Source organism: Protomyctophum parallelum, assembly GCF_964188405.1.
Source record: "Protomyctophum parallelum genome assembly, chromosome: 12".
Lineage (NCBI taxonomy): Eukaryota > Metazoa > Chordata > Actinopteri > Myctophiformes > Myctophidae > Protomyctophum > Protomyctophum parallelum.
In genome coordinates, this window is record NC_139712.1 from 37,588,506 (window position 1) to 37,612,847 (window position 24,342).

A 24,342-nucleotide genomic window follows, 5' to 3' on the forward strand; every position below is an offset into this window, starting at 1 on the left:
AGATTTGTCCGAAAGTAACACTTTTCATAGCCTAAAAATCTCAGGGCACATCGGCGTTAACGTGCTGCGTTAACCCGATAAATAAATATCGGGGTCTCACTCTGGGTCTGCAGCGGCCAGGAGGCGGTGTGTGTGTGTGTGCGTGCGCGTGTGAGAGGGACAATAAACAGTCAGCAACACGTTAAATTTCTACTTCTAAAGAAAGAGGCAGCGATGGAGCCATAAGTCCATATCCATAAATTCTGGGACATAAATTGCGCAAAATACTGTTAAACATGACGGCAGCAGCCTGCTGCATCCTCCTAGCTGTTGTGTGCTAAGCTAAATTATCATACGGAACCACAACAGTCAACACGGCTTTGACCAGGGTTGCCACATTGACTGAGAGGGAAACAAGCAACCAGGTCTATGAAAATGTTAACAGGCCAGATCAAGTAAGAAAATCCGAAAAAGTCAGAAAATAAATCTAGAATAAGAAACAATATTGCCGGCCCAGGCCGTAGCGTAACGGTCTGGGCACCGGACTGGTGATCCAGTCGCGGTGTGCCGCGGGTTCGACTCCCGGACCCGACACGGCCTTTACCGCATGTCATCCCCCCATCTCTCTCCCGTTTCCTGTCAGCCTACTTTCTATCCCTTAAAAAAATCAATAAAGGCGTAAGCCGCAAAAAAATATCTTAAAAAAAACAAAAAAAAAACAATATTGCCGACTGTCAAACATCATTGTCCAATGTTGTTTTAGAGCAGTGGTTCTCAAACATTTTCATGTCATGGACCACTAATATTCTATATATATATATATATATATATATATATATATATATATATATATATATATAATATATGTATATATACAGTATACAGTGCCCAACCCAACTTCCCAAGACCATCTGTAAACAATTCCCCACACTGAACATAATTTGCTGTTCATATATTCAGAACGGGTAAGGACTAGTATATATATATATATATATATATATCAGAGCCAATTCTGGACGTAAAAAAAAACACCTCACTTTGTCAATAATGTTTTAAAACTGCCTGATCTTTATTGATGTATATACAAATGTGTCACAATTTACAAAAGTGCATTATTCAATAATGCTAAACTATTGTAACCATAGCATTGAGGACCTACTAGTATTATGCATTAATACAATCTTTATAAAAAAAAAAAAACACACAGCAAATCTATATATAAAAATTTGTATGCAATAATGAATTGGCGACGGTCAACAAATCAGATCACTCTGTTTGCAGGATGGGTAGTGGTCCCTGACAAATTTAATCTGCATTTTGGTTGCGCTGCCTGTTAAAGGTGAGAACTGCAGGCTCAACAGTAAGGTTGTTGATGCTGTGTGCATGCCCTGTGTGAATGGAACAATACAATAAGGAACTAGTAAATGACACATCACTGTAACAAACCACTGTGAAATATATAAGTATTGCAAGAACTGGTAAATAAAATGCAATTACTGTGTCACTGAAAACTATAATTACTGTGATGCCATGAATTGTTATGCTTACCACATGGCACAGCGAAGGATAGTCCAGGGTTGTACTGGGAGACCGCGCCATCAATCTTTACACTCACAGCGCTGGTCAAGACGTTATATACCTTAATGCAGAAAGAAAATGCACAAGTTAGTCAGGGTACAGAACAGTTGGCTCGTCAATATATGGAACCACAAAGTGCTCTAAAATATCTTGCCCGTATTGGCTCTGGACTTGATAAAACAGTAGACCAACACCAGCAGATGGCACCCCAAAAATCAGTGAAAACTTGACAATGTGCTCTAAAATATCCTGGTAGACAAGAATTATGGAGATGCCAACTGGCCTGACAAATAATCTATGCTGCATTGCCACAAGGAAGGCTATGAAAACAAACCTGGCCTTCCAGAACACCTCAAGAGTGCCACAGGCTGATCACCTCCATGACACGCTCCATTGAATTAATTTGTTCAAAAGTAGCCCAGACCAATAATTGAGTGCATGAATTAACATACTTTCAGATGGTCGACATAAAATAATAGAACATTAACATTTCCACTCATTTCTTTGAGTTGATTTTCATGAGCTGTATGCCATAGTAATCAAGATTAAAACAGAGGTTTTACATATTTCACTTGCGCAATTAAATCTAGAATACATGCATGTGAAAATGTACCTTTTCTAGTATTATAATTATTGAGAATCTGTAAACCGTGGAATGACACCACAGACATTCAAATTGTGATGAATCACAGACCCTGATATTGGCCGCGTTTATATGAAGGGTGATCATTCCGAATAAATACTTCAGAATAAAATACTTCGGAAGTAATGTTTTTAGCTGCCAGTTTCCATGGGAAATGGTAATTCCGAATGAGTGTTTATATGGTGATAGAAGTGATAGAAGACATGATACATGTTAATTCACGTGAAACTACGCCATCTGTTGGACACATAGTATAGGCAGTTCATTCATTGTGACTGTCTCAACAATATAAACATATTACAGACGAAAGACGATACTTTGAAATCCCATCATTTCATTCCGCAGTAGCTTTGAGGCTGCTGGTTGGATAGGGGTGGGCATATATGTTTACCGTCTTTTTTCTGCAAGTTTTTATTTGTACTTATTATTATCTACAGCACGGCCAGGGCACGCAACACTGATTATTATTGTAACGGGTCGCTCGTTATTTTAGAGATGACACACACACAGAGACAGAGAGAGCGAGAGAGAGAGAGAGAGAATCGTCATCTGCTGCTGCTGAACGTTTTTTGTGGATTTCGGATCTGCAAAATGCACGAAATAACGCACTCTATGTGCAAACTCCTCGGCGCGCCTTGGATATGAGCGCCTTGGAGCATGCTCAGAAAGACCGGAATGAACTTACATCCGAAGCAGCGTATACATGAGTCCAATTTTCTTTCAATCGCATTGAACATTGGAATAATCCGGCCAGTGACATCGGAATGGTTTTTAGATCGCATCGAGCATTTTCATTCGGATTTAAGTTTTTGTAGGTGTTTACATGACAACGTGTAATAGGATTGAACTTCTATTCGGAATGAAAAGGGGATTTAACTGCTCATGTAAACGTAGCCATTGACATTCTTATCGAGGGTAACAGCATTCAGGTAGTATCAGAATTTAAATATCTTGGAATCACACTAGACTCAAACTAGTGTGATTTAAAAAACAGATTAAAAATGTAGCCAATAAAATCAAATTCAATCTATCTAACTTCAGACACATACGACCCTAACTCACAACAGACGCAGCTAAAACATGCATGCTATGATTTTTTTCACACATAACCTACTGTTTCACAACCTGGTCACAGACAAATCAGACAACGTTAAAACCCATAGAATCACTTTACAAACAGACAGATTAAAACTCATTCTTATTCTCATTTTTTATTAATCCATATTTTGAAAATTCCTCTAATCTGGTGTGCAGGTGATGATATGCACATTAAATGCACAATATAATTACATTTTCTTTAATTTATAATGGGCTTCAGTGGCAACCAAAACTGGTGTCCACCATGTGGGACTGAATGAGTAACACTGGACCAAAAGCACAACCGTTAACACCATTGCCATATAGTTAAAAGTACAACTTATTTACTTTTGACAGCTTCAATTGCAGATGCTTGTCTCATTTTTTTAATCTTAAATGGACCTCCACCACTGAAACAGTTCTTAGATCGAAGGGACAGTGGTGACAGAGCAACAAGGGCAACTACCAGAGGAGACTGAAGTGCCAATCAGACGTAGTGAGTTTGGTAAAACAGTCTTCTCTGTTAGAGCCTCCCATCACTGGAACAGTCTCCCTACAGAAGTAAGAGAGACCTCCAACTATTTGTAATCATGAGTAACTATCAGCACTATATAGTATTCATCACCGGTGTCAATTTTCACTTCACTTTGCAGTTGTTCTATCCCCTGTACCATGTTGATCTGTTCCTGTATTGTATTGTGTTTTTGTATGGATATAGTGTTGGGTGCTTGCACATATGCGCACATGGCATCAACGCATGGTGTTGTGTGCTGGCTATACACTGTCTTTCTTTTATCATTCATTTTTTAAGAGCCTGCTTAGGGACTACAGATGAAATGTAGCTTTGGCTAACTCTGGCTTATTTACATTGAGGTGAAAACTGACATGTTGATTAATGAGCTTTGTCCCTGTCAAATAAATAAATAAATAAATAATCATGGGTCCCATGGGTCGACAAAATAAGGTTTCTGATGTTATAAACCAGTCCCATTCAGGTATGCGGTTAGGCGCAAGCTTGGCTCAGGGAGGACGACGCCCCTGCCATGCAGAGTCCAAGGCACTTTGGATAATAACATCATATCATGTGTTTGTAAAACAGGCAACATAATTAATACCCGGCAATCAGTGTTAGTACAAAGTACAAAAACAAAGGAGGCAGGGAGACTTCTCACCGTTGTAGCACTGTGATCAACCCAGAGGGGCTTCTGCGCATGGGAGCCCAGTATCATCTTCCCAACACACCAGTTGTCGTGGAGAAGGTCTTCACATACGCCGATCATCCTGTGTCGATAGGAAAACCACCGAAACACGTCCGTGTTCATCTGGGGTGCAGCTATCAGAAGTCAAAGCCAAAAAGGAAACACATTTTATATACAATATATACTGTACATGTAATATACTTCAGAACATACAGAGCAATCTTCAAGGGGCATGCCCTCAAGCCTGTGTACAGTGTGTCTTTCTCAGCTGCAACAGGCATTGAGCACCGCCCCCTCCCAACTAGAAGTACATCCCTTCTTTCTCATTATTTTGAACCATGCGCATTATTTTGTCAAGTTGTATCCACGAGTGTTTCTATCTTTAAAAAAATTAAATAAGTCTCCTCTCTAATCTGTGGTATAAATTAGTCTTGGGCTAAAACATTGTGCATCCAGGGAACACATCAATAGCCATATTAAAGCGTCCCTTTGGAATAATCAGACGCAGGACAATGCAGCTAACGACACTGATATTGCAACACTTTTTGGATGCAATTTGTTTAACATTTGGCACTACTGGAATAGATTTTGCATAGAGAATAAGGCCTTCTGTGTGGCTTCATAGTATATTTCCAAATGCAATTAACGCATATACACATGGCACATGAGTGTACCAACAAACTAATTCAGCTAATAATAATAATATGTTTATGGAAACACTCGTAATCTGATTATATGCAAATTATTGTGTCACACACACACACACACACACACACACACACACACACACACACACACACACACACACACACACACACACACACTTCTGTTCCTTAAGTGTGAACATACCCTTGCAACTTTACGCTAAATGAAATCTTGTATTGGTAGTTAATTGCATCCATTATACAACAAAGCCATTTATATCACTTAAATAATAAGGTCAGGACATTGAATAACAATCACACATTTGCTTACTCTTCACAATGGCAGGCCAGCAGATGCTGAACCACTTGGTTAGGTTTTCCTCATCCCTGGCCTGCAGAGCCACCGGTGCAAGAGGAAACACACACAACTCTGTGGCAGACAAGGCTGAATGGATCACAGACAATGGGAGACCTGAAAGAAGCAAAACCGTGTTAAATGGCCTTTCCATTAGGCTATGCAATTATGTCAGAACTCAGAAGGTAGATACATGCATGTCTAGCAATTGTTTGACATGGTAGATAAATAAGTTAATTATTTTTTTACAATACTTAAAACGTACATGTATCCTCATAAGCTTCCAGTGCAATCATAGAGGATGGTCCACTTATGAAGCCTTGTACCCTGTGGGGAAGGAAGCAAAAAAATGTTTTCAATACACCAATTTACCATCCATGACATCATAACACAGCCCTGCACTTCTATGAAAAGATAATGTTGTGAAAGAGGGCGGAGACAAACTCAACTGCAGCATTTCTAAAAAGCTGTGCCAACCGTAATAGAGATTGACATATTCCCAGTTTTTTAAAATAGCGTTGCTACTACCTTATGACAAGCTCTACTCTGCACTGTCTGCAGTATGTATTGTGAGATTTCCAGTTTAACCCATTTTGGGCGGGAATCCCTTTTGGTGTTTCAAGCATTATGTTACACTTTAACAAATGAAAAATAGCAGATCTACAACTTGTAGGTCTACTATTTTTGAAAAATCATGAAAATGTGGCTCAAATCTTTGAATATATATTATTTCACAGCAAACTTTTTTAACTCAAATGTTTGCTTCTGGGGGGGTGGGGGGGGTCACTGGAACATATTTCCAGATGGTGGTCGGTGGCCAAATACAGATGTTTGGGGTACTTGACATGAAATATTGAGCACCACTGATACAGAAACATGAGGAATTTCAGAAAACTGTCCGAATTTAGAAGTCATTTTTAAAATTCAAGCCAGGCTGTACATCAGTGCAGCCTAGGGCACTAGGAGTCAGTTTGAGTTTGGCAAATATGGATCAGGCTTCGGGTCAGGCTGAACTTGTCAGGCTGGGTAATTTTTTTTAGGCCTGATTAAAGCTCTACTGTACAGTAGTATCTCTACCAAGACTATGCAAGTTTTAAAATATGCCATTTTCTACACAAGATGACCATTTCATTTCAACCATAACCCTTTTCACCAGAAAGTTCATCTTAGGGCAGCCTGCTGCAATCAAGGACGTGACTGAGAACAAGAAATGTTAGCGCAGGCAAGGTTATGAGCAAGAGACGCTTACTTGGCAAAGGAAACCGCCGAGGTGCTGTTTTGGAAGGAGTTGTTTTTGGAGGGCCCGCATTCTGCAGAGGTTTCTGTAATGTCTGTGGTAACAACGTCTACAGAAGGACACTCTCTGACAGCGAAGCCTGTCAGAGAAGCCTCTGACAGCGAAGCCTGCTCCTTCTGGACAGGGAATAATATTTTACCCTGTAATTTCGCATGTTTTTTTGTTGTTTTCTTCTTCCTGATTTTGGGGCTCTTGAAATTGGGTTTCTGCACTTGGATGGCTGGGATCTCAACATCATTCTCGGGCACTTCACTGACTACAGCTTTCTTTTTCGGGGTGTTCCGTGATTCAACATGATCTGGAATAGTTTTGGGCGCATTGGAGGCTTGCTTGTTGAAAAGGCAATCTCCTGTAAAGTATAACAAAAAATGAGTCATTAAATCAATTCTCCTGACGCCTCATGATAAATCTGTCAACATAAGAGTACAGTAAATCCAGTTCTAATCAAGTGATGAAATTTAAATAACTTGGATCTGACATTTAAAATGCTTGACAGTCTAAAAGACAGCCTCAATGAAAGGGTCACCTGTCGTGATGCTGGCCTCACCAAGTGGGCAACCCAAGGATTTAGACTGTACAGGGTCAAAGTTGAGATAGTCAGCATGCTGCTGCAGATCCTCCGGGTTCTGGTTCTGCTCCGATAAAGCTGCCATTGTCTTTCCTGTGGTACGAGGCTGCTTCTTCCTCACTTTGGTCGGAGCATCTTTCTTTTTGTTAGCTTTCTGCCCAGGCTCTGGTTGCTTCTTTTGTGTTCTCTCAATTTTCCCACGCTGACTGATCTTCATGGCGTCTATGTCCTGTGCTTTCACTGCGTTCCACCGAGTGTCCTCCAGACCATGGCTCAGCCACCATTCTCCAGGTGGTTTCCTCTGCCTTTTTCCTGCCACAACTGTGTCTGGAGATGAGGCCCATTTTCCTGCCACAACTGTGTCTGGAGATGAGGCCCTTTTTCCTGCCACAACTCTGTCTGGAGATGAGGCCCTTTTTCCTGACACAACTGTGTCTGGAGATGAGGCCCTTTTTCCTGCCACAACTTTGTCTGGAGATGAGGCCCTATTTCCTGCCACAAATCTGTCTGGAGATGTCGCATTTTCAACACGGTCTATTTTTCTCTTTTGGGTCCTTCCATTTTTTGTCTTTCCCGCAGCAACATCTTTGGACGTACGTTTTCGTCCCCCACCTGGATTCCAGATTTCCTCAGCTATGGGACAGAGGCAACAGAAAAAAGGCTTTATGTGATGTTATTCAACACCGCAAGGGTTATTTGGAACAATACAATTACATGAGACAGACAAACACAAATTAGAGCGTAACCTACCTAAACTGACATCAGTCTCTGTGTGCAGAGTCTCTCCATACTTGTTGCCAGGTGGCTCCTGGCTTTGCAACTCTACAGAATCATCAGGCTCCTGGATCCTTTCTCTGGCATCTTTTGTGGACTTGATTCTGGTCTGAACACCAGTCTCTTTTCCAGGTGGCTCCTGGATCCTTTCTCTGGCATAATTTGTGGACTTGACTCTGGTCGGACCACCATGCTCTTTTCCAGGTGGCTCCTGGCTTTGCAGCGCTACAGCATAGTCAGGCTCCTGGATGAATTCTCTGTCCTTGACCGGTCTGTCTTTGCCAGCTTTTGATTTTGGACCCCTCTTTTTCATTTCCAAGAACTCTTTTCCATTAGTGGTACGGTCTTTAGGTTGTTCCTCTGCTGCCGTGCGCTCTTTAGAAGGGATCTTGCGGTCTGTGCCTGCTTGACCAGACACTTGTCGTTTTTCTGCCTCCTCTGGTTGAGTCTTTTTTGAAAACTTGTCTGCTGATCCTTTGACTTCGGCATTTGAGGTTGTCCCCTGCTTTGGCCTACTCTGTTTTATTCTGGATAGCTGAATACGAGGGGGGGGCTCCGTTATCCAAAACTCGTCTTCCTCAAGAGGAGGTGTTGGAGCCCTTATTGGCAAACATACCTTCATTGGGCTGTGAAGACAAATAAGCAGATTAGGCCACCAAGTGGCGCGCTACGAGCTTGTAGGTCTGCTATTTATTTTTTTATCGTGAAAATGCGGCACAAATCTTTGAATATATATTCCTTCAGAAGACTTTTTTTCCCTTTTTTTACGTCATGCCTAAATGAGTTAAGCTCTCAACTATCAATGTTGATAATTTTCTGAAATTCAGGTGCCTTCTGAAATGTACATAAAACTACAATTGGCGCTTGGCTCGTGTACGGCCCCTGGTACGGCCATTTCAACTCACGGTGCAGGTTTAGACGGTCGAGCCTCTTTAAGCAGGACGGTGTAAAAGTTTGCTTCCCCACGGGAGCTCATCTCTACCAGTAGATCTTGAGTCTTCTGTCTTGGACCAGTTTCTTTACTGCAGAGGGACCGTCAACACAAAAATGAGCACCAATATTAATTCCTGAGAAGCAGTACATTTACTGTACAATTGAGGTATTTGTTACATTACTGGAGTGGTTCAAATTTAATACTTTTACTTCCACTCTACTACATTGTCAAATATTGTGCTTTTACCCCATTACAATTATTTGAACATTTTAAGTTGCTAGTTACTTTGTGGATTTTCATTATTAATAATACAAAACAACCAGCAACCAGTTCTGCCTTAACATATACCTCGGCTATTCAGGGGGAAATCTGTTCTACGAGCCCACAACACATTGTGAGCTTGTAGATCTGCTATTTTCAAAAAGATTTTCATGCATTTTGAAAACTTCTGTGAAAACAGTCTGTGAAATGGGACATTCTGCACAGTGAATAATTTTATTTTTGGTACTTTAAGTACAGTTTGATGCCACTACTTTTGTACTTTTAGTAAAGTACATTTTGAATAGGGAACTTTTACTTGTAAAAGAAAACCTGTATTTTTTACATTGTGGTATAGAGGGTATGCACGTGACTCATCATACCCGGAAGTTATGCAGGAACACCTACTGAGTGGCCTATCTGTTTGCGTTAAACTCACTTTGCCACTGACTTTATGCATGCTCTATTACTTTTCCTTAAAGGGATTGTGACATTTAAAACACATTTTTGTAGATTTTTTGGCTTTTCTTGACATCAATTTCACCAATTCACATTCACATGAATTCACATTCAGTGTATTCTCTGCCGTCTGGACTTTTGTGAATAATTATGCAAAAATGTCTCATCTGGTTGGACGGCAGGGATATACGTAGATCTCCGCTAAACCTCCGCCCCCTCCCCTCTGCCCCCTGCCTACCCTCTCTTCTCCGCCCCTCTCCTCTCCTCCCTACTTCCTCATTGTGACCGCGACTTTGTTTCTTTGTAATACTTACTAATAATGGCTTCTAGAGAAAAATCAATCTGCTCTGTTGTTGGCTGTGTCAATCAACACAAGTCATTACACTGGATACCAACTGGCCTAGATGACTCTTTTATTTTTCTCAGGATGCAGATTACACATACACAAAAACCCCTGGCAAGAAATACTGGAGTGGAGTTGAGTGTTCAAACTTTTTAGACACGTTTGAAGGACCATGGCCAAGACTTTTAATGTTGTTAAAATTATGTTATAAATAATGTCATAATACCTTTAAGTAAAAAATGTGAATACTTCATCCACCACTGCATAGATGACGCTTGGTTTGAGGAAAAATAAAACTTACTCCGATGCTGCCACATTCTTCGAGGTGGCAGGAGTTTCTTTTAACTTCTCCTGAGCAGTGTTTTGTGGCTTCTCAAGTCTTCCTGCCATTACTGGTGGGTGTCCATTCTCCTGCCTACAATCAAACATGCATGCTCTATTACTTTTCCTTAAAGGGATTGTGACATTTAAAACACATTTTTGTAGATTTTTTGGCTTTTCTTGACATCAATTTCACCAAAAAAAAAACGAAGTTTGAACATTCAGTGTATTCTCTGCCGTCTGGACTTTTGTGAATAATTATGCAAAAATGTCTCATCTGGTTGGACGGCAGGGATATACGTAGATCTCCGCTAAACCTCCCCTGCCTACCCTCTCTTCCCCGCCCCTCTCCTCTCCTCCCTACTTCCTCATTGTGACCGCGACTTTGTTTCTTTGTAATACTTACTAATAATGGCTTCTAGAGAAAAATCAATCTGCTCTGTTGTTGGCTGTGTCAATCAACACAAGTCCTTACACTGGATACCAACTGGCCTAGATGACTCTTTTATTTTTGACGGTGACGTTCCTACCACGTTGTCAAAGAAGTGCATCTTGGGTTGACAGGAAAGGTGGAATTACCGACATCTACAGGCTAAAATAATGTGTTTTTCCATGGCTTCTCAGGATGCAGATTACACATACACAAAAACCCCTGGCAAGAAATACTGGAGTGGAGTTGAGTGTTCAAACTTTTTAGACACGTTTGAAGGACCATGGCCAAGACTTTTAATGTTGTTAAAATTATGTTATAAATAATGTCATAATACCTTTAAGTAAAAAATGTGAATACTTCATCCACCACTGCATAGATGACGCTTGGTTTGAGGAAAAATAAAACTTACTCCGATGCTGCCACATTCTTCGAGGTGGCAGGAGTTTCTTTTAACTTCTCCTGAGCAGTGTTTTGTGGCTTCTCAAGTCTTCCTGCCATTACTGGTGGGTGTCCATTCTCCTGCCTACAATCAAACGTGGACATTACAATTAAGTTATGACAGTCAATTACAACATTCAGTCCTAAAAACAAATTGACCATACTTCAGTTTAAGGTTGCATTCACACCAGGATGCTTTACTGCGATTAAAACGAATCCTGCTGCGTATTGTCGGAAATTGCGCTTCCTTTGGCAGGTGTGAAGGCTCATTCGAATCTTGCTGCGAATTAAAAAAGCCGATTCTAGTTCGCCAAAAATAAACTGGGGTTTTGCTTCACTTCCAATCTCATGATCTATAAACTGTATAGCTAACATGGCATATGCATAATAATGTTATATCGGCTCATCAATGGGGCTCTGGGAGTACAGATTGTAAACTTCAGATCCACACACACACACAGCAACTTCTCCGGCCAATCGCATCAAGTCTACCGAGGTGAATGCGACCTAAATTAATAAAATTAATAAAACGTACTGTGGTGCTGCCACTTTCTTAAAGAGGGTAGGAATTTTAGATGGATTCTCTAGAGCAGGGGGTTGAGGCTCCCGACTTGGTGCCGACACTTGTTTGTCTCCATTATTCTGCCTACAAGCAAACATGGATAGAATTACTTCGCATTCAGAATTATTCAAGTGACTAGGCACTTGGCCCATTTTACAAAAAATGCCACAAGTCATGGGAGGGGTCTATATTAGTCTATTATTATTAAAAGATAGCAAGGAGGTCTCACTTTGTCTTTTCTCTTCGGATCTCCGCAGGCATTTTGGATTCTTTGAGTGTTTTTGATGCACCTGGACGAGTCTCTTCACTGAAAAGGGATCATCAAAATAAAACGTACAATACACCAAAGTTGGATTTATTTTCTTGAACAATATTATTAGGCTCCCAAGATACTGCTGACACTACTGGTATGAGTCCATTCCCCTTCCTACAATAATTTAACTTATTGCTATAATTGGAGAGGCCAAGACTTTTTTGTCAGGGGATGGCCAGCGTCAACACTCAAATTCAATGCAGTTTTCGCCCAAAATATCCCCCAGTGGTCTGGCCACGGGATAGGCTATCCCCCAGAGGTCTGGCCACGGGATAGTCTACCTTCCCTATCTTGAATGGACTTACATAATGTATAATTAAAAAAATTGCATAATTATTTTAGACCCATATCAAAATAATGGTCAAATTGTAGCAGTTAATTCAATGGACTTTCTGTAACCTTTTCTGACCCAGTTGTGATTGGCTGAAAAGTATCTTATGGGTAGGGAGTCGGACTCTTTTATGCCGGAAAACAAATCCCTGCACCCAGTAAGATGGCGACAACACCATATTCATTCCTGAAATCAATGATCATATGACATTTGGGATGAAAAAAAAAAAAGATTACTTTGGTTTTACCAACTTCTTAGAAGGGGCAGGATTTTCTTTTAACCCATTAGATTTCTTCTCTGGAACTTTCTTTTGAGGCTCCAGACTTACTACTGACACTGCTGGTACGTGTCCATTCCCTTTCCTACAATCAAACAATTGAATAGAGTTCCATAGCATGGTTAACAAGTCAACTTTGTTTTCCTTTTAATAATTAACTTATTACAACATTGTATTAATTGAACATGTTGGCAACAATATATAATTATGATATAACAGCAAGTGAGAAGCAGAAACACTTAATTGTAGGACAGTCAAAACACAAAACTCAGTGCAACAACTATAGATGAATACACAGGAGGTGCCCTAGCCCTGCAGCCTTGCCCTCAATGCCCTCATACCTTTTTAGAGATATTGTTTTTGGGGCTTTTTGCCTTTATTGATAGACTAACAGTAGTTTGACAGGGAGAGAGATGGGAAAACACAGCAAAAAATTATCCTTCTACAGCACTGCCACCCAACCGTGGTATGCCCTGACCCCCTCCCCAAAACAAAATAATGCGGTTCACTTGCATCTTTTAAAACAGGCCTGAAAAATTCACCTTTCAGCAGGCCCCATCCCGTCTAATAAACTATTCAATCAATCAAAAAAACAGGGCACTGCTCCCCAGATTTGTCTGTCTATATGTAAAACACTTCTGATAACGGCATTTAACATTCCCGAGTATTCCCTGGTAGAGGGGCCGTCGGATAAATATTCATTACTGAAAAAACAAATTCACAATAGGACACTAGTTTAAAAAGACTTACTGTGGTGGTGCTATCTTCATCAAGGGGGCAAGGTTTTTTTTTCTCCTTTCTGGAGAGGGCTCCACCTCAAATGTATGCATCCTATAGGAAACAAAGGCACTTAAGGAAAACATGGCACAGAAAAAAGGTACAGACTTCTGTCGACATTCTATGTAGTACATTTTACATTAGAATTTGGCTGCTTATCCAAAACAAGTCATCTTCGTGGTGTTAACAGAATCCTACATAAATTCTACCTAAAATAAAATACTTAATATTCCTTACAAGTCTGTGGGCTTCTGTGGCACCTGCTCTGGCTCTGCCTCCTCTTCAATGTTAAATGGAATTGGAGAAATTCTTTCCATGTCATGATGCACATCGCTCCCAGTATCATCATTATCTATGGGACTCGAGGTCTTAAATGATGCAGGGTTTTTAAATGGGCTGTTTAACACTACATTGAGAGAAGGGGGATAAAAAAAAGAAACACTTAAACAAAATAGAAAAAAAAGGGACAACAAGCAATTTTCCAATATTTCATAATGACAAAGGCATTGTGATTTTCATACCAATATCCAGATCTTTTCCTCTGGGCCGCTAAAAAAAAGGATTTAAAAACATTACTTTACAGTTACAGTTGATCCAAGAGAGCAAATATATCTAATTTCAAGGGACAACAACCCCTGTTGAGCCTTCATGAAATATTTGCCAATTGCTAAAAGCAAGGAGTAGACCCATAGTGGTCAAGTGATTTCTGCCATGGATAGAAAACAAGTTAAGCACAAAAACTGAATTAAGCATAAAGATAATCCAATCAGCTCAAATGTTCGCAAAACAAAACACCATAGACAAGGTGTGTTGCCGTTGGTAAAGAAAATATTCTGATCCGTCCATCTTCAACCGCTTATCCGTAGTCGGGTAGCGGGGGCAACAGCTCCACCAGAGAGCTCCAGACATTCCTCTCCAGAGCAACATTAGTAACTTCCTCCTGGGGGATCCCGAGGCGTTCCAAGGCCAGTGAGTCGATGTAACCCCTCCATCTGCGCCTTGGTCTGCTCCGAGGTCTCCTCCCAGTGGGACGTGCATCGAGGACCTTCCTAGGGAGACACTCGAGAGGCATCCTAACCAGATGCCCGAACCACCTAAACTGGCTACCTATATTGGCTCCAATATTCTGATGCACTGCATAATTCCACTTTAGCTAGGGCAGCAGTGAGTGGCTCAGAACTCAGGAGGTAGAGTGGGGTTGTCTGGGCCCAAGAGTTCAAAACATTTCCAAAACAGCTCAAGGATCAATTTGAAATTGGATCTTTGCAAGTTTTTGTATGTGATAATGTTATAAAGGGTCAATACTCATAACGTGCATGTCTCTCTCTCTCGCTCGCATGGAGGCACAACGCTGAGCGCACTGAGAACAGACAGACGCAAAATGTTTACAAGTTTATCGAGATGAAAGTCCCTACTCCCCAGTCCCCACACAGTGACAGCACTCCATGTTTACGCACAGACAGAATATTCTGTAGCCTCATTAGACCACGTCTATCCACGGGACATCTTTGCGCTGCGTAAAATATACCTTCTCCATTCTCTGTCTCCAACTGTGTTTAGCTCCTCACCCGCCACATTGTTTGCTTCATTTCCTTTATTTGCTGCGGATTGCATTCACACCTGCACCGAATCGTAATCAAGTGCAATTGGAAGCGAAGCGAAACACACGTTTTTGGTCGGAGTAGAATGCGGTTCTTTGATGCGCATTAGGATTCGAATGATGTTTTACACCTGCCAAACGAAGCGCACTTTCTGACAATGTGCAGCAGGATTCGTTTTAATCGCAGTAAAGCTTTCTGGTGTGAATGTCACCTAAATCAGCTGCGGGGGATGTCATGTGGCTCACTCTTACTCATCAAGCTAATTCAACTGAGGAGAACACTGTCTGTCTTGACTTTTTAGCCTTTATGAAACAGCATATCTATTACTGTATGCATAAGTTGTACTTTGTTCAAATAAGTGTTCTTGGCTCTATATTCTGATATGTTAAAAATCACCAGGGGTCTCCCTGGTACAGTACCTGTGCAGCCCTTGTCTTTTCCGTCTCTTCTACCGGAGAGGGGGGAATTAGGTCTTCATCATCATACGAGGAGTCTGAGTTTTAAATGAAAGCATAAGTCAATGATATCATGGAAAACTTAAAGTATGATAAAAAAAAGTAACAATTCTAGTGAATAGTGATACAAATTCATCTCACTTACCAAAGATTTCATCAAGATCTTCCATACTCAGCTTTGCTGCCCTTTGTATATATGGGCTGAGAAGAAAATGGCATGTCATTTGACTAATTTCTCAATAAGTCAAGTGGCTGAAAGGCAACTTTAATGTACAGAATACTTTGGGAACGACTATGCGTGTGTTAGCTGTGAGCGACAGACAGAGCGAGTAGGGGAGGGGCTGCATGCAGGGATTCTGAGGGCAGCGCTGCTCCTGTGTACGTTTTGAAATATCTTTGCACCACTGCACACCGCACGAAAATATATTTTGGGGGTCCTCAATGGTGGTCTGGTTAGTCTGCTGAGCCTCACATATTCAAATTGAATAGTACTCCCTAGGTCTGCAACAGTTACACAAATCAATATAAACTATCGTTTAAAATTATAAAATATGAAATGAATGAATCCCTATTTTCAATCAATCAATGGGTGAAAATTTGCAAACAAGAAGAATTCACACTTCACAGTAGTGACAATTATAGGCAATCTACAAGCACAAAACACATCTTTTGTACACTTGTAGAATGGCCATTTTCTCTCATAAAATAGTGGTTAATCAATGTATTAAAAGGGAAAATGCACTTCTCGGTTCATGGAAAAGGTTAATAGATAGAAAATACAAGCCATAGTATTCCGCAAGTAATGTTGCCATTTTTATAGCATACCTTTTCTTGTGAAGGACATAATGGCGGTTCTGAGGCCTCTTCTGCAAATAAACAATAGACATTGGACAGTTAGTACTACAGAACACGTTTTAATGAGTTAATTTGTTTTGGGGAATAATTAGTTAAACAAAAAAACATCATGACTTAAATCCTGATTTAGAAAAGCAGAGTGCATTGCTATAGCCAAAGAGAAGGAAAAGAATATAGCTGCAGAAGACAATAAGCAATAAGAACAATATGCACAAACAAGATTTCAAACTTATTTAGCCCAATAATTAGTGTTTTTTTGTGCAAAACTAATGCTTGGAATGGATTCAGAATCATGAAAACCCCCTAGTTTGACATGTCACATGCTACTTAAAGCATAATGAAATTTGGGAAATGTAAATGTTGCCATATATATGTCGTCTATGGTGTGGTTAGTGGTATACAAAAATGGCCATAACTTTTTTTAGCGATGTTTCTGGCAGAGCAGGCCTCTTAAGCGTTATTCATAGTCTAATATTTTCGGTGGTGAGGTTATCATCGAACTAGGAGCCGCGGTGAAGAGCAAACCACCGCTCTCCCCAGCCCTTCCCTCTGTTTTACTCACCACCGCTCAGCGTTATTACAGCTCCGGTGGTCACCTCACCACTGGAGCGGTGGTCACCTCACCACCGAAAATCCAGACTATGAATAGGCCTTTATTCTGTGGACCCTAATGACCCAATGAGTGTCCTCATCTCCCCAAATGAGTGCAACTGGCTGCGCAACCCTGGCCGCCAGGGGCGCAGTTGCAATGGAGGACAGATCAAGATGGATCACAGATTCCAAGACACTTAAAACACTTTTTTATTGACTACAGAAGTCCGGGTTATAAACGCATTGCGGACCGTAATCGGACAGGTGGGGCAGTCAGGTAAGCACCTTAGATTTAGCATTTGTACATGTTCAGAGTATCTACGGAGACAGGCGATTTCAGGCTCAAAATCATGGGCAATGAGTCTTTAGACTCTCGTAGATTGAAAATGTCAGAATCGATAAATACATATCTACGACCATCTACATTACATCATCTACCCATAGCCCTCCTATGAGACAGACTGAGTAGAAAAATGGTTCGTAACGTATATTATCATGAAAATTAGTGACCAATTATATGAAGATATTGAAAAGTGGTCCTTTAACGCTACGGCCAGAGCTAATTAAAACATGGCAACATTGGCAAGCTAATAAACGACAGTTGAAGACATCAAATGAATATCGGTTGGGTTGCCAATTGCAATTAACACAACCCAACAATAATTGCCGATTAGCTGCAGCTGTGAAACAATGTCACTGATCAGTTCTAGCCCAAAATGTAGACTCTGGTAGATGTATTACTATTTATTTATAGATTGACATTTTATTGAAAATGTCAGAATCGACAAATACATCTACGAGAGTCTAAATTGTGGGCAAGGTCAGTTCTGTAGTTTCTGTGATGATTGAAAACAAGACAAAATCGAAGTGCCCCCGCCCTAAACGCTGTTATTTATATTTGTAAATTGCAGGCCATTAAATGTTCCTATTAATTGAATATGAAGGATAGGATCCGGTTTTAATTAAATCCTCTTAGCATACCTTGTATTGTATTGAACACCAGGTGGTGATCATTACTCAATTCACACAACATGAAACAATAAACATACACGGCAAACTATGGCGGCTCGTCAAACTGTTAATGTGCATGTACTCACGGCAAACATCTTTTTATAATATTATTTTAAATTAACGAAATGAACGCCCCCGTTGTGCAAGGAACCTTACCAGAGTAGGGGTAGAGGGGAATTTCTGCGGCTCAATTGTCCCTTTATTCGGCAGTTTCATGTTTTCCTCCAAGCTACAAGTAAAACAAACGCGATTCGTTCATTTACGGTTCTGGCGACGAATCCGACGAGTCAACTAAAAAAAGCAATTACACACTTCAGCAACTCGTTAAGAATGTGAACATGAACGTAAAAAGCACCAAGAAACCAAATAGCTAGAAGCTAGCGATAGTAAACAACCCTTTCATGACGTACTAAATCTGAAGAGCCCGCCGACAGGACGGAACCCCGGAACCAGAGTTCTTAACTTAAATAGCATAATGGCTTGACTTCTCAACCTTACCGCCACCTACTGGATGACCCCTGCCTAACTCCCTGGTCCAAGTACAGTATCTGTTTGAAGGGAAAATGATATCAAAACAGTTTTGTTAGAATCTAAAACGTATTCTTTATTTAAAATACATTATGTAAAGACCAGGATATATTTTTTACATTGTTCATTTGCAAATTAAATAAAGCTAGCATTGAAAAAAGTTGAGATTTTAGAATCAAGAATCAAGAGAATCAAGAAAGTTGTACACAAGTGTGGCAAAATGAATAACAGAATAGGATATGCCTGAAATACTGAATAAATACAAACACTGACATGGTACTTGATAAAAATGTATAGTGATCTAATGGGTAATTCTTCCAATACGCCACACTCTTAGTTGTGTTGTAAGTTGTAACAGTGCTTTACACTTATCTATGCCTTGAGTTGAGGGTTGTTGTTAGCTATTAAATATGCTGGGAAACAGCCATAAAATGTTCACAGGTTTAAAAGTATGTTGCTGATTAGATGATAAGAACCCTCACATGATTGAAAGTGTCAAAGAAATTCCTTAGTGTAATCAACAAAACAGTTTCAAACAATTGCATAAGAATATATATATATATTATTATTATTATTATTATTATTATTATTATTATTATTATTATTATTATTGTTTTTTTAATGATCATGATATATTAGGCTAAATAAACATGAGTTAGGCTATTTGTATTGCTACATGTCTATTAAAAATAGACATATTTAGCGAAATATCTTTTTCTGCTTCTCGGCTATCTCCATCGGTGACATGGATTCGAGGCTGACGTCCTCGTACAGTGGCTGTTTGACGTGCCTCCAAATGACCAATACGATCCTTATGGCAAACAGGAGGCAGGCAAAAGCCAACAACACAACTAGGAGAGAGAAAAATACACCAGCCAATACATTTACACATAGGTCTACTCTGTGGACATAAAGATTGACACTGAAATTACAGTAGTTTGGTGGTCCTACAGTATGCCTATAGCTACATCAGTGGCTCTCAAAGTGGTGTCTGGGACCCCCAGGGGTCCAGTGCAGGGGCTCCAGGGAGTCCCCACCAAAATCAGCTAATATAGCATAAAAATCTGTTTTAACCACTTTAACCCTACTTTGGCTATTCAAATAGCTGATATACAAGCTCCCAACGTGTCACAATGTGAACTTGTAGATCTGCTATTTTTGGAATAATCAGAAGTATCAGAAATATTCTCTGTATATATATGTATAGTATCCCTGGCATAAAATCTAAAATTTTGTTTATCAAATAAAAAAATGTTTCTCAGTTTCTTACCAATGAAAATGGCTGAGCGACTGGGTGATGTAGCATCATAGTTTTTGACCACGTTCCCAGTCAGTGCCCAGATCACCACAGGGTAGATTGTGAGAATGTACCGTACATGTTTTTCAATAACAAAGTTCTCCAGGATAAACCTGCGAGACATTAAACACATCCCCATCACATTGAACACAGAGAGACAGAGTGTTCTGCTAGACTTTGCAAACATTTTTCCCATAGAAAAGACTGCTGCATATTTAGTGATTCGTACCGAGCTGGATATCGAACCCCATTTTCCCACTCTGCAACCTGACACACAACCCACTGTCGCAAATGAGCTGTTAAGCCCAAACCACCGGGTTGGGACAAAACGGTTTAAAGGTAAACCACACCAATGCAACTCATTGAAGTTGCATTGGTGTGGTCCACCTTAAAAAACGTTTTGTCCCAACCCAACCCTTTGGTGTGGTTTGGGCTTTAGATGAGGTGTAGTGACTCTACTGGCATGGTGGGTTGTGTGTCGTTTTGCCAAGTCGGAGATTGGGGTTCGATTGCCACTTGGTGCGAATCACTACACAAGTACACATACTTACCACACAAGCAACACTACAGACAAAATAGAGAGTGTGATGGTGGCAGCATCCGTCGGAGGCATTTTTACCTCATAGATCAGTACAATGGCAATGTTAATATGGGTTGCAATTGTTGTCCATGTTGTGTACAAAGCCACACCATTCTGAACCTTCAGATATAAGAATATGAAAATAAAATACACTCATATGAACATAATACTGTTGGCAGATAAGGGTTAGATTGTTTACCTTGAAATCGTCTTAACCAAGTCAAGTGGATGTTTCATTGATCACACACTAATTATAATCAACTAAAATACTTGCACAGTACATAAACTAGTTTTACTGTCAGTAAATGTCAATATAAGTGTCATACTAACCAACACACGTATGATCCAGAGTTCAGCTTTGTGGTATTTGTTGAGCCATGCTCCATACACATGCAGCCCATGACATGAGAAACCTATCACAGCATAGTTTGAGCAAATGACCAGAACAAGAAAAACCATTGCGGCAATCTGCACCCTTTAGACATGACAAAAGAAAAGGACATTTCATTATTTCTGTTGAAAAGATTTTCAGGTTGTATAAACCTGTCACAAATTATGCAATTGTTGACAATACATTTCTAGAAACACAGAGAGCCCCATGTCAGAAATGGAATGGAATTAAATTAATATTACATGTAATAAAAGTGACCCATGTAAGTCCCTTACCCTCTGTCCCAAACAAACAGCCAGCCACAGTTAAAACACATATTTATGCTCCAGCTCACAAATAATCCATAAGGCAACACCGCAGGACTGCAGTAAACATAACCATTGCCATTCCTAAAGAAAGGAAAAACGATTTATAACATTTAGTGACAGGTGTCCTTTGCTATGCCACATTATAAAATTTGAGCCTGGAAGTTTAGACAACCATGGGGAAATAAAGATATTTTCCCAATTTCTGCAATTGACACTTTCTGAATTTACCTGATAGACTAACTTAAGTAGTATTACCCCAAGGAAGTTAGAACAAACGCAATTATTTTGTATAGCATTCTTTTAGTGACCCTTGCAAACATTTACGTTTTTTTGATAGTTTTAGTATCTTATATATCAAACGGTAAAACACCTTACTTTCTGCAAATGGTAGAGAGGATGTAGCCATGCATCACAATAAGCCAGGTGTAAATGAGTGCCCAGATTTGAAATGTCCATCCTATAGGAGTGATTGGGGTGTCAAACATAGCGGACACATTGGCTGTGTCGGTCGTAAATATTGGAGCTAGGGGAGAAAACAAAGTATATGCTCAAGTATTCAAGTACAAAATACATTTTCAAAAACGTACTGAAACTTGACTGAAATTGTCTGAAATGTGAAAAATGCAGATCTACAAGCTCACATCGTGACTGTTGTGAGCTTGTAGATAAGCTATGTTCATTATACTATTCCTATATTGCACTGATCAGAGCATGGTCACCACGTTATGGCCATTTGAAATGTTGGACACTGCTGTAATACTGCTGTAGTGCCACATAGGATTTGAAATAGGACTCAAGTGGTTTGATCATTAGGCTATATATTTGTGTATAATTAGGTAGGTCTATATATGGTGTATTTACAATAATCAATCAAAATACCCAGAAACAAAATAATCCAACTTTTTCAATGTTTAGTATTCAAGGGTAAATTTGAGCTTATACTGTAGGTAAAATACAATTTAGGACACTTCAAATAAAGACATAAACGTACAAATTCCAGGTACAGCTAGCGCGTTGATTCCTATGCTGAGGAGGAAGAGAAAAACTGCAACTAGTATAACAGCCAGACGTCCACCATCATGTTTCCCCATTCTGGTGAACTATTAAAAAAAGGATATAGGACAATGTATTAAATGAATACCTTATTGATTATTACAATATTTAAATATATATTTTTAATGGAAAGAGAGGACACTACTGGATCTATTACACATGCTTTTGCATTATCTCCCAAACATAACATTTAAGTAATGTTGTCTTGGAAGTGTGAAGGTGTTTTTATTTGTGAATGTGAACACTCTGCAGACTGCATGACAATGAATAAGGTAAGACCATTCCATTCATCCCGAAGCAGAAGTTAACAGAACATAATGTCTTCAGATTTTAGAGTAGAGTATAGAGTAGACCTAATGAATTTCTAAGCTGAAAGAAACTGACAAAGTCAAACAATAACTGTTCCACATCCATACATTAACTCACGCACATGTCAGAGTATGCTTGTTGTCAGAGTATGCTTTCTAGTAATTAGTAAGTGTTCCAAGAAAATATCAGACATACCTTTTTTTGACAATTCCTTGGTGTGCGTATAGTGGACAGCAGAGTGAGACCGAATGTATGGGGGGGGGGGGGTTACCTATTTTATAGATTATAGTTATAGAATAAGTTGTGCAAGAGGAAGGTTTATGGCGTGGTCAAGTTGGTCAACATATCACATGGACCTCTTATCTGGCATGTGTTTCTATCGAGGCATATGTAACTATGGTATAAATGTTTCTCTTGTCAACAGGTTATGAAATATATTTTTATTAGACTATGATAATAATAATAATAATTAAAAACATTTATTTATTGCAAAACCCGATTGTACAGCCAACTATCAGTGTTTCCAAACCACAATGTAAACGCACAGACCATAAAACTCTGTTGAGACCTCAGTCAAGATGAGCAGAGTATAGCCTTCGCTTTCCAGGAGAAACAGGACTCCATTCACAATGTAAACGCACAGACCATAAAACTCTGTTGAGACCTCCCTCAGTCAATATGAGCAGCGTATAGCCTTCGCTTTCCAGGGAAAAACAGGACTGTCAAGTCTTTCTTGAACTATGAATATGCTCCCATATGTCTTACTTTCTCTTCTTATTTAATGTTAATGATATAATACATAATAAATAGCCCATACGCCTTTAAAAATCACACCTGTGTGAAGTGAGTGGTGCAACTCTGTGTGGGGGTCCCTGGGGGGGGGTAACAGAGTTTCCGTGTGGGGGTCCCTCTACTGTACTGTCACTGTACTGTACTGGCACACCCGAAATCACGATATACAGTTAATATGTGCGTGTGTGTTTGTGTGTGTGTTAGGTTGCGCACATGTGGTGAAAAACAACCATGCTGTGCTCAGACGCACCCAGCCACCCACCCACACACATAGCTCCGTAAGGGAGTGGTTGCACCACTCAAAGAATACTGTGAGTCTTAGCCCAAATCAGTATAAGCTAGCCGCTACTGCATAGGCATTATTTTAGCATAGTCGTAATAATAGCCGTATGTTATTACCACTATGCTAAAATCATGGCTTTGATAAGTTAAAAATAATCTATCTAAATACCGCTAGCTGGATCAAAATTTCACTCAGACCTCTGAAGATTTTTCATGTTAATGTCCAGTTGTGTCTCTTGCAGCCTATATGCTTGCAGCATAGAGTCTAGCCCATTTTAATACACTGTGTGAGAATGGTTAATTAGATGAATTTCTGTTCCTGCACTGTTTTGCAGTGTTGGGCAGTAACAAGTTACTTTTAGTAATATCTGTCTCTCTGTCTGTTTGTATACAGCATGACCTGCAACTGACGATAGTGTGTGTGTGTGTGTGTGTGTGTGTGTGTGTGTGTGTGTGTGTGTGCGTGTGTGTGTGCATGTGTTTTTTGGCGTTACTGGAAGAAATAAATAACATTACAGTGTTTATAGTGTATGACAAATAACAATGTAAACAACGCAATCAGTGGAGAAACCAAAAATATTTATTTTCTTATCAGTACACAATATGCATTCATATACAGTATACAACATTACACATAATAATAATATACATTATGATGATTACACAGACATTGTCCCAGATGCAGTGAGTTGCATTTTAAACTGGCTCCTCATTGCCTAGTAACAAACA

General features: G+C 39.8%; 1 protein-coding gene across 1 annotated transcript; it reads right to left on the bottom strand.

Moving 5' to 3' along the window:
* Positions 1-1,073: 1,073 nt before the first annotated feature.
* LOC310867659 (uncharacterized protein) lies at positions 1,074-18,366 on the bottom strand. Its single transcript, XM_083777777.1, has 21 exons — positions 18,230-18,366; positions 16,442-16,482; positions 15,762-15,817; positions 15,581-15,654; positions 14,082-14,109; positions 13,798-13,966; positions 13,534-13,614; positions 12,743-12,868; positions 12,092-12,169; positions 11,836-11,946; positions 11,272-11,385; positions 10,410-10,523; positions 9,020-9,136; positions 8,091-8,740; positions 7,299-7,973; positions 6,725-7,121; positions 5,741-5,802; positions 5,452-5,592; positions 4,450-4,610; positions 1,528-1,618; positions 1,074-1,367 (listed from the first exon to the last, which is right to left on the bottom strand). Exons 1-21 carry the CDS (start codon positions 18,287-18,289, stop codon positions 1,285-1,287), a joined length of 3,429 nt encoding a protein of 1,142 aa, XP_083633903.1. The 5' UTR covers positions 18,290-18,366; the 3' UTR covers positions 1,074-1,284.
* Between the last annotated feature and the right edge of the window lie 5,976 nt (positions 18,367-24,342).